This window comes from Plasmopara halstedii, assembly GCF_900000015.1.
Source record: "Plasmopara halstedii genome assembly, contig: Scaffold_526, whole genome shotgun sequence".
Classification (NCBI taxonomy): Eukaryota; Oomycota; class Peronosporomycetes; order Peronosporales; family Peronosporaceae; genus Plasmopara; species Plasmopara halstedii.
Genome location: NW_020187446.1, coordinates 1132342 through 1145290, shown reverse-complemented (window position 1 = coordinate 1145290; position 12949 = coordinate 1132342). Strand labels below are relative to the sequence as shown.

Below are 12949 nucleotides of genomic sequence, written 5' to 3'. Positions count from 1 at the left end.
ATGGGTATTACCAATTGCTCATGAGAGCGAGTGATATTCCGCTGACAGCGGTGAGTACCCCGAGCCGCATGTTTTGGGGGTGGTTGGAGATGCCTCAAGGACTGTCAAATGCACCAGAAACATTAGATCGTCTTGTGATGCAGTTGTTCAGTCCCCACCAGACGTATGCACAGAAATACTTCGACGATATCTTCGTCCGCAGTCTTGCGGAGCACGGGAGGATGGAGGTGTTTGTCTGCATGCGCACGAATAAGCTGTATGCTAATGCAGACAAGTACATCCTCGGGCCTGAAGAATTAAAGGGTGCTTTATCTGGAAGCGTGGCTTTCAAGCGGATCCCGCTTAAGTCAAGGCTATTAAACACTGGCTGGTTCCAAAGAATCAAAAGGACTTGCGCTAATAATTTGTTCGCGCCATCTACTTTCAAGATTATAGCAAGAACTACGCAGAACTGGCACGATCACTGTCCAAACCTTTTAAGAATGATGCAGAATGGTTTTGGGACACCGAGCATCGAGAGGCTTTCAAAGACAGTCTTTTTCATGCGTCAGTACTGGCGTTGTCACACCCTGATCTTTCCTTAAGTGTTGTCTAAACCACTTTGGACTTTTCTATCTGCTTTGCCCTGCTACAAGCAGACACTGAGGGGCGAGATCGAGTAATCGCGTTCGAGTCTCCTCCAGCTCAAACCTACGGCGAAGAACTACCCAGTTTACGACAAGGATTTACTTGCGATGCACTTGTCATGTTCAGGGCACCTGCTTGGCTCCAAGCCGTTCGTGATCTACACAGATCATAGGTCGTTACGCACTGAGACTTATTCGCCTCACCTCTCGCAGAGGTTGGCCAGGTGGCTCCCATTCTTTGCAGAATATAATTTGATGTGAACTATAAGCCAGGAAAGCAGAATGCTTTGGCTGATGCGTTGTCACGCAGACCAGATTATGAGCTTGCTCATGTCACGACGGTGACGTCGTTCGTTACGGAGTTGAAACGCGCCGCGTACGCGGGTGATGATATGTGTGTAGCGCTGCTACAGTCTCTCGGGAGCAAGGGGTTTGGAAACTAGTTGTCGACGCGACTGCGTGCACGGTTACACCGATATTCATTGAAAGTTTTTTGCTGTATTATAGCACTAACTCGACGGATACGCCACGAATTGTGGCTCCTCGCGATGAGGATTTGAAATACATATTCTCTATGAGGCACTCGACACCCCACTCAGTGGTCATCTTGGTCGTGAAAAGACCTACAGCTCAGTGAGTTGCCACTACTGGTGGCCCAAGCTGTACAAATGGACGTGCACCAATGTGCGTACGTGTGACTCGTGGCAAAGGGTGAAACCGTCTCTGGATGCGGCAGCACCGCTGGCCAGTTTGCCGGTACTCACCAGGTGTTAGCTGTCCATGAGTATGGACTTTGCGTTTGGTCTGCCGAAGAACTGGCCGGGCAGCACGGGTGTCGTGGTCTTTGTGGACCGTATGAGCAATATGGCTCATCTAGCGGCGGTACCGGACACCATCGACGGTGTCGGTTCAGCGACGCTGTTTGTGGATCGTGTCTTCCGACAACATGGACTGCAGAAGTCAATTGTCTCTGACCGAGACCGACGTTTCACTGGAAAGGTTTGGTCGACGATCTTCAGGGTGCTGGGCACCAAGCTGGATATGTCAACAGTGAACCATCTGCAGGCCGATGGCCAAGTTGGGCGCGTGAATCGCGTCGTCGGGATCGTTCCTTGCACCGTCTCCGCTGCGACGCCGAAGCTAGATCGCCATGCTGTCACTAATAGAGTTTGCTCTCAACAATGCTGTGCATTGGTCCACCAGCTACACGCCGTTCTACGTGAACGGGCTCGTTCATCCTCGCGTCCCATTGATGCCGCCATCCTATGGTTCAGGGCTTGGTGTGGAGGAATGGCTGAGCGGCTAGCTAATGTTAGCCCTCTAAATGTGCGCAAAGAAGTCGATGACTTCCTATCTACCAGACGGAGTGTCTCACGACACGTTCGCGAGGTGATGACTGATAGCCAAGACATGCAGAAGGAACATGCAGACGGATCAGGCAGACGAAAAAATTTCAACTTTACGGTCGGATGCCAAATTTTACATAATGCTAAGAGCCTTCCCACCCATGCAATTTCTGCTTTAAAGCTTCGTCCACGGTCTATTGGACCTCTGAAGGTTGTGGCGAAGCGTGGCCTTGCATATACGCAAAACCTTTCGAAACGGATGCGCACCTACCCGGTGTTTTATGTGAGCTTGCTCAAGCCGTACCGGGATCCGGCACAAGTAAACGCGGAAGCTTTGGCGCCGGAGCGAGGCCCACAGTCGCTCATCTTTCCAGAAGCTGGATCAGCAACTGGTTTTGAGCACGAAGTGCAATAATCTCCATCTTAACGGCGCAAAGCGCTCCACCGTCGGCTAGGGGCCGCTTTGACAGAGCGCGAATGTCCTCAACGTGAGGCAGCCGGTGCACAAAATGCTCCAAGCTTTCGAGGTCTTCCGCGCAGCGGTATACAACCCCAGTTTGATGCTCAGCGGAGTCCGATTGAGACGGACCTCGTCCGCATGAGTTCTAATAGTATCGCGAATTACCGGACGTTGATCAAACCATTCGTCATCGTCCGCCACCGACTCTTCTCGACGAGAATAGTGGTGTCCACTATCACGTGAAACGTTTTGTGGGTCGACGTTGTCGCCAGGCTAAAAACCAGAATCTTGTGAAGTGGCGAGGATACCTCGACTTCGAGAACTCGTCGGCGTTTGTGATGCCAATTCGGCAGGACTGTCCAGAGGTCGTGGACGCTTATGATCAGAGAAATCATGACGTTCCGCGTCGTCGTACGACCGGCGCTTCTTCACAATCGCCAGGGAAGCCGGAGGGCCATGAGATGAGCTCGAGCTATGGCCCTAAGCTACTGGAGACGCAGGTTCACCAGTGTGAGACCACAGATCTCGCGGGACGTGAGGGGCAACCCATGCGTCGCAGGGAAAGAAGTAGACGACGCGCAATGAGTAATGTTCGCTCAAACCGAAGATGGCGTTCCACATGCGCGTCCACCTCGCTGTGGCTCAACTGTAAGTTGTGCAGCAAGGAAAGTTTCCAGTGCCTTTGCACCCATCGCTCAAAGATTTCGTCGTCATCTGCAGCAATTTGCCAGGGGCGAGCACCACAGGAATTGTCCACATCGCGGGTACAGGAGTGCCTCCTCTCAGAGCACGAAGGATAGTGTGGTCCGTATCCATCGGGGTTTTATGAGGTACCAAGTAGCAAGCACAGATAGCTTTTTGTTCTTCAAGCTCCGCTTGTGTATTGGCCGGGGGCTCGACCGCGTAGACGCCCAATGATCGAGTGATCGCGTCGTTCGCTTCTGCGGCGGGATTCGCCGAGCAAAACCGCATCCCACACGAGGGTCAAGGAACGACCGTGGATGTGCCCGCATAAGAGCGGCCCTGCTGACAGCATCCGGCTGCTGCATCTGTGTCTCGTCAAAATGGTTGGCAATGATACCGCTTCCATCGGAATGAGGGAGATCAGGGAACGGACACGGTGTCTGCAAGGTTTGAGTGGGGCTCGCGTCGCGCCGCTTGGGCACCTCGCCCTATTCTTCTTTCCATACTAGGAATGGAGTATCCGAATTGTAGTCGACTTCCTCCAAATCCACGACGAGGTAATCCATCGCCCATGGCGGGCGCGGTGCGCTGTCCAAAGCTGCACCGCGTGCAAGAGACGAAGAACGGCTCTGATCGTAGGCGTTTTCAGAACCAGCGAGGCTGGGTGTCTTCGGTGTCTTCAACACACGGTCATTCAGCAGACAAATGTAAGAAGGCCCTGGTAATGTTGTGGTGTCATAGACATGCGAGTCTCGTTCGAGGCGACTGTTGAATGTGAAGTGTAGATGTTCCCAATCTTGATGGGGGAGGGTGTAACAGGATCACACAAGATTGTTTGGGTCACAAAATGGTGTTGCTACACTTAAAAAAGAAATCAGTACGTAGCTGGAGCCGCCAGTAGTTATACATATAATTAGGTTTCACTATGTAGATAGGAAACCCTATAGATTTAGATAAAGGAGCCTTTGCCGCAGATAAAACCCAGAAATGGAGTCTACATGTTAAGCAAAAATTAGCCTTGGCTTAAGGCTGTAGTTACTCTTGGAGTAGGCGAATTGCAACATGCTACACTCGTCCTGGTTCCAAGTACAGAACGAAGGTCGCCGACCTTAACTAAGCTTTTTCTAAGCGAAAGAGGTACGACATCCCTGCTGCATCACAAGGCGCGGCACTAGAGAATTGATCATTCTAAAAGAACGCTGATATTGATTGGAAGAATTTCCTTTTGCGCAAAACAACTGAGTTGCATTTCACATGTTCCTGGTGCATATGACGTTGATAGAGCACGGCGTTCTCGAAATCGCTGGCGGCAAGTTCAAGAAAGAGCAACATGCAACGGCGGAGCGCCAGTTGACCGTTGATCGCCAGCAGGGAAAGATCATGTGTTTGATCGACGTGACCATCCCCGAGTATCGTTTCCGATATATTGGTTACTGGGGACAGAAATGTTGACTGCTATCCAAGCGGAATACGAGAAGCTATTGGACCCACTTTACAGGGAAAGTGTCCTTATGCGCAAGAATGAAAAAAACTTTATCTGAAGGGCACAACGGGGGTGATGTGAAGAATCACCTTTTTTTAGGATTTGAAAAGTATCAGCTAAATGAGTATGATATTATATAAGACAAATTTTGATGGGCAGCCTTTCCGACTTGTACAAATATCAAATAGCTCCAATTAGTCGTTTAGTAGAGTGGAAACGCTTAAAAACTCACACTTGAGGCACTGCAGTCACCCAGCCAAGCGGCGGTGCGACAGTCTTGACATCAGAAGGGCAACCCGAGTGTAAACAATCTAAGTGGGAGTTAGCGACAGCAGACAAACGATAGGTCAGGTAGAGCAGTGTTGTTAATTTGGGTATAATCAGAAGCAAGAGTAATTGCAAGCTCTGCTGAGCGGTCATCTTGTGCATCTTAAGCTGCCTACTTTTCGAGCTTCCTTGCTCAGGGACGTACCCCATCTTAGCAATGATGACCTGAGACGATGATGGCGACAAGAAATATGGTAAATATTGTACTTTGAGCTAGACTGTGTGTCGTACTTATTACAACGCGGCACGCTTCAATAAGCAGTAAACCAACTGAAGCGACCGACATCATATTGTCGGATGCGCTCGAAACGGGACTGGGGTAGCTATCAAAGTGATCAGACTGGTTATATCAAAAGGAATTTATGGTGATGCACACACGCACGATAAGGCTGTGATAAGTGGATCTTCATGGTTAATGGTTTGACACAGGGTCATGTCTACACCCGACCAATGACCGATTGCTATTTGTGCATCTAAAGTATATACACCCAGCAAGTATTGGTACCAGTGTGCAGCAAACAACGGTAAGTCAAGCTTTCGATACTGGTCAATTCAAAACTGTCAAGCAATTCTTCCACCAACTGCTGGACATGTAAGCAGCTGGTGTTGGTGTTTTGAAGGAACTTGCTATTACACAAACATTTGATGCGTAACGGAACAGGAAATATCTTCTTGTGTAATTAATCTTCTAAGTTCAGTAAATTTGTACTATATACAACACGGTAAAGATGTACAAATGTAACACATATTCATTAGTATTGAGGCCAACTATGAAGATTACGATACTTTAAAAAAAGCGATGTCAGCAGGACACTGGGCTTCAAGCCAAACGTCAGAATTATAGAGATCGAAAAATTGATGTATTCAGTACTAGTCTTAGTCGTACTGATCTGATATATGTACTATTGATATAGCAGAGCTGAAGGAGACCTAGTTACAGTAGAAGCTCTTCTGAGAGCAGCACCCTGACTCAGCATCGGTGCAATTATAAACGCGGACTCTTAGACTTATAAATTTTGCTGTGCAAAGTGCAACTCGTCGCACACGACCTGCCCGATGGAAAACAGAACCCATTTCTTCTCGAATAGGCCGCCCTGTTATTTTGGTGATCCGACGATATAATGCGAGGGACTTGTTGGATGACTTTGCGAGGAAGTACAGCCCTAAATAACTCTCAGGTAACAGATTAGGAGGAGCGCAAGACACATTATGTTTGTACTGCCACAGATGAAGAATCCGCTCCTCCAACAAAGCTGCTCAGAAGCCAAGAGATCTCTACTTTCTACTGAATATCTGAGGTCCATTCCCTCTGGCGCAATGTCTCCACTTCCAGTATGTTACTTTGCTTTCGCGGCTAAGCGTTTTAGTGTGTCACCCACTGTCGCTTTGAACGAGGTGGAAAAGATGTGAACGGTCTCGGTGCGAGTCGTGCCTGTGTTAAGACTCTCCATGAAGATGAAATGTGTGATCACCAACAGAAGGGGTCTGCCGCCATAAAAGCGTCTGAAATTATCCTACTCCTGGGAATAGATAGTACATTAATTTCTGCCTTCTTGAATTTGAAACGCACAGATACGACTGGTTCGGCCGTGCAAATACCCTCGCTTTGACTTTTCATAATGGGATTGCTTCTTTCATAGAGGTTATGCATGTTCGTAAACATACTCACGCGCAGCCTTATCGCATAAGACCAAAAAGCACGACACGCTGATTCTCTGTCTGGAGAATGCTCAGATTTGTGGCCTTCTCAACTAACTTCATCCAGATGATAAGTTTCGCTCCGTTTGTCGTTTCAAACGGCAGGATACTCAGCAGCCTCATAACAAAAGCCGGTAGCGCTCTGTTTGGCTACTGATTGGAACTTTCCCGGAGGTGCGTTCCTGTAGCTGGTGAACGCCTCCAGATTTTCTCAAGTCGCATCCCGCACTTGGGTGCAAGCTGACCTAAGCCTACTCCAGAAAGTGTGTGCTTACGAACGGGCAATTCCCCGTTACATTGGGCGGAAAAGCGTCTTTTCGCTTAACTTGTCGAGCCAGAGAAATAAGTTGTATTACACTGATTCTTCGGCACGATGCCTAGTTACCTTATGATCTGGCAAAATTACGAAGATAAATGGAGTCTATACAAATTCCAAGTATAGGATGGGCAAGTTGATCGTCCCAGATAGGGGTCAAGACACCCAAAATTTCATTCGGTGTTCTGGCGGAGTGGTTACGATACTGCATGGACGAGTTGAAGACTGCAGGTTCGAGTCCCCCCGCGACCAAAAATTGGGCTGTGTCTGGTGATGCTTGAAATGGCCTTGGGGCATAGGGTTGGTTTCTACTTAAACAGTCTAAAATCTGCTTGCTTGCGGTAAATTCATTGGTACTGTCGTGGAGAAATTGTTGAAATACCTTTGCTAGGCAACGGGGATATGTGAAATTCTCAATGGGAAAGTCCAACGTAACGCTTAGTGACGCCCTTGGGCGAGACGCTAATAGTCGGTGTCGTATGGCTTGCAGATCGCTAACGTTGGCAATGTAGATGGCAGCGCAAATTGTGGCGTGGATCGTGACTGTGGCATCAAACGGACGCATTAGTAAACCGGGTTCGAAAGGCTTGTACAGTAGGAGAAAACACCAAAAAATGCCAGAGCTCAAGGTTCTCGAATCCGATAAAGGCCAAAAGGACTAAATTCGAAAGAAAAAAGACCAATACCCAGAACGTTTTGTCCCGTTTGGAAAATCAAAGAGGTATACTCTTTTTTCTTTTTTTCCTTTCGGTAAGAAAGTACCCAATTCTTGATACATGGAAAATGGGTTTGGGAAACTCTGAGGGTGGTCACAGCGCAGTACTGCAGCCAGTGAAAACGCCAAATTTGTTGCCACACAGAGAAAGCCGTTAATGATCCGTAGCCTCGGGGCATAGTGGCAGCGCTTGAGAAAGGTGGAGGGTTGCCAACAGCTCGTGCAGACTGCGCCTTTGAAGTCCTGAGTGGCTCTGGGATTTAAATAGAAGAGCTTAATATTAATAGTAGCGTTTAATGTGGAGCACTACGACGACTTTGACTTGAGCTTAAACGTGCATAACCCTGGCTCGAAAGTCATGAAAGCGGACTCGTTTTGATGTAGCCATAGACACCGGAAAATCACTGTTCTTACAATGTGGAAAACCACAAAGAGGCTACAACCATAGCGGGCCTTGGCCGCCGGTTCGGGATTCAGCTTTAAAAAAAGACTGAATCCCATTCATGTGCACCAAGATGATAGTCTTGAAAATCGGTAATCCAGTCTGCCCAGACTTGCACGGCAAAGTTACAGTACCAAAAAAGATGAAAGGACGTTTCCAGAACCTTGCAACCGTCATGGCACATCGATTGAGTACCGGGTAGGTGTTGAAGTCGATAGCAATTAAAGAGAGCGTTATGCTGTAGCCTGTTTAGCAGATTGGAATAGACTGGCAGACCGTGTCTGCCTATTTTTACCCACATTGACTGAGGGGGACTGCTTGAAACGCCGAATCGGGAAAGGGACAACGCTGGCACTGAGAACTCAGCGAGTTTTGAGCGAATACGAGCCACACTAAGCTCCGATACTTCATGAGCATCAAAACCCAGGCGTGGCTGGCAGCGTAATAGTGCGAAGCCTGGCAGGGCACCATCGGGTAAGGAGTCAATAAATTAAGTAGATTTCCTGCCATGTCCAAAATAACGGCTCACGAACGCTCGCTCACTATACGACCCCAGGCAAATTGGTTTGGATAGCGTCACCGGAAATGGACAAACTCGAGAAAGTTGATCTGAGCGAAACATCCCTTAGCATTCAATTAAAGCTTAGCAGCCGTGAAGTCCCAGTCATAGTGCTGCCCCGGTAGCCACAGGCAATATCCACATTATTTTAAATGGGCGTTTTTAGCTTGTCAAATTTAATCTATAGTCTGTGAGCTTTCGCCGAATGCGGGAGTGCCAAGTGGAAAGCACATTGTGCCAGTAAGGCCCAATGCCAGTCCGATCCATAAACGGCGCGAAATTGCATAGTCTGGACTTGTAGTCACGGGTGTATACAGAATGTCGAAATGTTCCCCCCAAGATGATATAGCTTGATCAAATAGTCGGATGAATGGATCTGCCAAAGAAGTGACATTAGGCGTTAATCTGCCTATCAGTATCATTTTGCACATCATAAACACTTGAAAACTCCGAACCGTGTTTGGAATGGGCGCCAAACCCAGTCCCCCTTGGCCCAAGGGAAGTACCCACCAGTCGCGGAGCAGCGTGTTTGATGTCTTAAACCGACACATGAAGCGCGAAATAAGCCGTAAAAGCTGGTCTTGAAATCCTGTGCCGGGGTATGGCGGACGCTCGCGGTATACCATGGAACAGGTAGAATAACTTGATGAAGCATGACTACTTGCCGCGTAAAGCCCTCGCGCGATAAAATAAAATTGAGCACCGGTTTTCCATCTTTGTTAGAAGGTGTCGTAGGCGGTCAGCGTCGGTAAGCTTGAACCATAGAAAATTTCAAGTAGCTTAGCGCGGTCAGTATTTCCTACCACAATAACCCCCACTGTTTTGTTTTGACGCATACTGGAGGCCTCACCAAAAATTTCTACGAGTTGTATAAAGACTTTAGTATAGCTTAGATCATACAGTCGTCAGCAAAACTGGTCACCGCGTGAGTTGTTGATCTGATACGAAATCCAAAGTCATGAAGATGGACTCGTTCATACTTGAGCAATGGCTCAATAAATAGTACGAGAAGTGTCGGAGATATAGGATCACCATGGCGAACCCCGGAACCCAGCTCAAATGGGTCGAGTGGTCGACCGTTGAAAATTAAGAAAACTAGTGTGCCGGGAAAGAGGACTCGAATCCAGCGTCGAAATGAGTCACTACATCCAAAGTGCTTCAAAACCATGTCAAGTGCATACCAGACGACACTATCAAAGGCTTTCGGAAAGTCAAGAAAAACCGCGCCAGCAGAGGAACCACCATTTGCGAACAAATGGGACCGTGCTTGAAACCGCAGGTGGGCGTGGCGGTTATCGCGGCCCGGGATGATTCCATATCGATATGAGTGAAGCAAACTGCCGAGTAGGGAGCCAAGTCTGTGTGTTTAACTTTTTGGGCCCAGCTTGGCATCCACATTTAGTATTAAAACTGGACGATAGCTACCGGAAGGTTTTCGATCTTCCTGTTTGTAGAGCAACGAGACTTGGTCCGCCGCTGAAACTTAGTCATTTTCCCGCGTTCCAATTGAGCAGCATAGAACACCTCAAATATTCGACTCCAGAGAGGTGTGTCCGTCTTGTAACACTCTACGGGTGAGCCGTCTGGCCCTTGAGTTTTCTCAATAGCAGTACGAGTTAATGCCCAGTAAAAGACAAACGCCGCAAAGAAGCTGTCCAAGTAAACCTGATCCTTTGGCACGAGACGTGCTGTAGTGTCCTGATGAATTCGAGCAAGATTGATACTGTCCCATTTGGGTCTCCCATGATCAAACGAGTTTGGAGGCGAGCAGTATACTCCAGACCAGAAGGACGAAAATTCGGCGCAAGTTGACTCCAGGTCTTCGGCCGAATCCACAGGAATGTGTGTTTTATGGAGTACTTGAGGCGGCCACAAGAAAAATTTAGAGCAGCGTTTGGTGTTTATAAGTCGGAGGTAAACTTGTGCTTCGATGTATAGTAGTTTTGCCCGGTCAATCTTTCTTTGAGTTGAGCCTTAGCAGTGGCAAGTTGCGTTGGGTCAACAGCAGAAGGATTTTTGGCTAGCAAGTGCTGGAGCTCATTCACCTTAAGATGAAGATTTCCAATACCTCTTTCCGCTATTTTTTTCCTAAAATCAACTTCCGGAGAAATATGGAGGCTCTCCGCTTGTGTTCGTCCAAGAGACATCCCGGATTATAAGATTCTCAATTGGGGGCCCATTATGAGTCCGCCAGCTCAGGCAAGGGGAAATTGCTGCAAAAATCTTCGGGTTTCAGGCAGCTGGATAACCCATGACGGGCATTTTCAGGGAGTCCGATTTAGTGGCTTAATATCGGAGTATCCGAGCCTGAAAGAAATTCCGGAGTGGTCACCTGTGCCCGCCGAAATGTCTAAAAAGACGGACTAAAAAAGTCTAGAGCTTACTAAGACGTAGTCAATGCGAGAGCTGCTGTTAGGACTTGTAAACTCTTAATGGTCCGAGTGCTGAATTCGACAAGCATCACCAAGTTTAGTGCAGTCATCCGCTCAAGGAGTTTGTTTCGACCTTGAAGTCAATTGCGGTTACTGTGACGAGCTTGATCAAGCTGACTGAAAAAGCGGTGTTAAAATCGCCTAGAACGATATATTGCCAATCGTCCTCAAATGACGGGGTAAATTAGTAAGGAAGTCGGACCTTTAACTTGGTTGGCGGGGCGTAGAAAATGTCGATACAAGTGACAGTTGCATCAAGAGTGCTTTAAGTAAGTAGATACCGAGATAGGTGATCTAAAGAGCTCACATACCGACACGTTATGTCACAAAGATCTTGAATTGGGCATGATGGCGTCAATAATAGACCGCCACAAGTATATATAGTCATATTATCTTGTGACCAAAAGCTGGAGTTTGGCCGTGAATCCGTACTTCAATGGTGTTTAATTCTTTTAGACTTCTGATACCCGTAAATTTTACCTTTTTAATTTTTACAAAGTGAGAATCATTAGAGCGAAAATTCAAAGTGCGTTGTGTGACGTTATTTAGACCTTTCGCGTTAAGAGAGTAAACCCGTATGGCCCACTGCACATCAGATATGAGTGAGAGCTGGAGTGATCACCTTAGTGGCCTACTCTCCTAGATCTTTTAATGTCTCGCGAAGGGCAGTGGGAAGAGGTCCAGCCAAAATGCAAACCATTAAGGGTGACGTGGTGAGGGCAGCCGAAGTCGAATCATCCCAGAGTAGCCACATCGGGTGTGGCAGTGCCGATGCTGCCCTTCCAAGGACGACACTTAATATAAGTGGGTCCAGATTGATACTAGAAGCGATAATTTGCAGAGCTAGATCAGCCTCGGCCAGTCGTAACTTAAGCCCGTATTGGGACTGCTTTGGACACAGTTGCCCTAATACGGTCTAAAAGTCATAGTCGGGCTGGTTAGGATATAGAGTAGAGACTCGTTCAAAAAAAATTCCATCGTCGGTTAATGGATAGGTACGAGTGCTTAACTCCAGAAGTACGGCGTGCCCGAAGGCCTTGGTGCGGAGGTGGTGGAAATTTTCCTCCGTGCTGGAATCAAGCAAGACCCGGTGAGGACTATATTGAGCTTGAACCGTCGACAACAAAATGTCTGGATCCTTAAATCTAGAAAAATTATAACCGAATTACTATGTTATAAATATTACTGACGAAAAATCGGATTTTTAAAAAAAAAATCATAAATTACAAGTAGATATGAACACCCGTCTTAAAAATATTTTAATTAATTTAAAAATTTACAAAAAAGTTAAATTAAATATATTTGATATTAATAAAAAAAATAATAAAAGTGCCCAAGATTTCTTCAATTACTTTGCAGAGCTCCTTAAGGGAAAGTTGCTCAACATTGCCTCGGTAGACGGCCCCATTATAAACAGCCTCACTTACTTCAGTAAGTATTACAAATGAAGCCATAGACTGCGGCGGCTCAATCGATTTGTCGCACGCTATGACATTTTGGTATGGCGGAATGGGTCCATCTAAACCTTCACTTAACCACTCATAAGAATTAAGTGAGGAAATTGAAGAATATTCGTTTTGAAAAGAAGGAAAACGTCGTAGATCTACTGCTGGGTCCACGGCGGCACTAAACACCATTAGCTTTGCCTTCATAATCCGAACCGGCAAAAATTTGGCGGCTTGAATGGAGCTGACTGGAAAATTGGGTATTTTCCCATGAGGCTAATCCGATTTGGGTCGGGCCACATTTGCGGCTTCAATACCGTCCATCGTGGTACGTCGATCGGTGTCTGGGTCAGAATGTTCCTCATTATGTTGTTAACTATTCGACGCAGAGTCGTCGGCCATGGGTGAACGGTCAC

General features: G+C 47.3%; 3 protein-coding genes across 3 annotated transcripts; 1 reads left to right on the top strand and 2 right to left on the bottom strand.

Annotated features, from left to right (window-relative positions):
- Window positions 1-4385: 4385 nt before the first annotated feature.
- Window positions 4386-4641, top strand: PHALS_11273 (uncharacterized protein; the record flags this gene model as incomplete). Its single annotated transcript, XM_024726841.1, has 2 exons — window positions 4386-4498; window positions 4560-4641. The coding sequence occupies 2 exons, from the start codon at window positions 4386-4388 to the stop codon at window positions 4639-4641; spliced, it is 195 nt and encodes a 64-aa protein (XP_024577477.1).
- Window positions 4642-8832: 4191 nt separating this feature from the next.
- Window positions 8833-9282, bottom strand: PHALS_11272 (uncharacterized protein; the record flags this gene model as incomplete). The annotated part of the gene is made up of 1 exon (XM_024726840.1): window positions 8833-9282. One exon carries the CDS (start codon window positions 9280-9282, stop codon window positions 8833-8835), a length of 450 nt encoding a protein of 149 aa, XP_024577476.1.
- A 2437-nt stretch (window positions 9283-11719) lies between these two features.
- On the bottom strand, window positions 11720-12740 carry PHALS_11271 (uncharacterized protein; the record flags this gene model as incomplete). The annotated part of the gene is made up of 3 exons (XM_024726839.1): window positions 11720-11994; window positions 12088-12226; window positions 12441-12740. 3 exons carry the CDS (start codon window positions 12738-12740, stop codon window positions 11720-11722), a joined length of 714 nt encoding a protein of 237 aa, XP_024577475.1.
- Window positions 12741-12949: the final 209 nt, after the last annotated feature.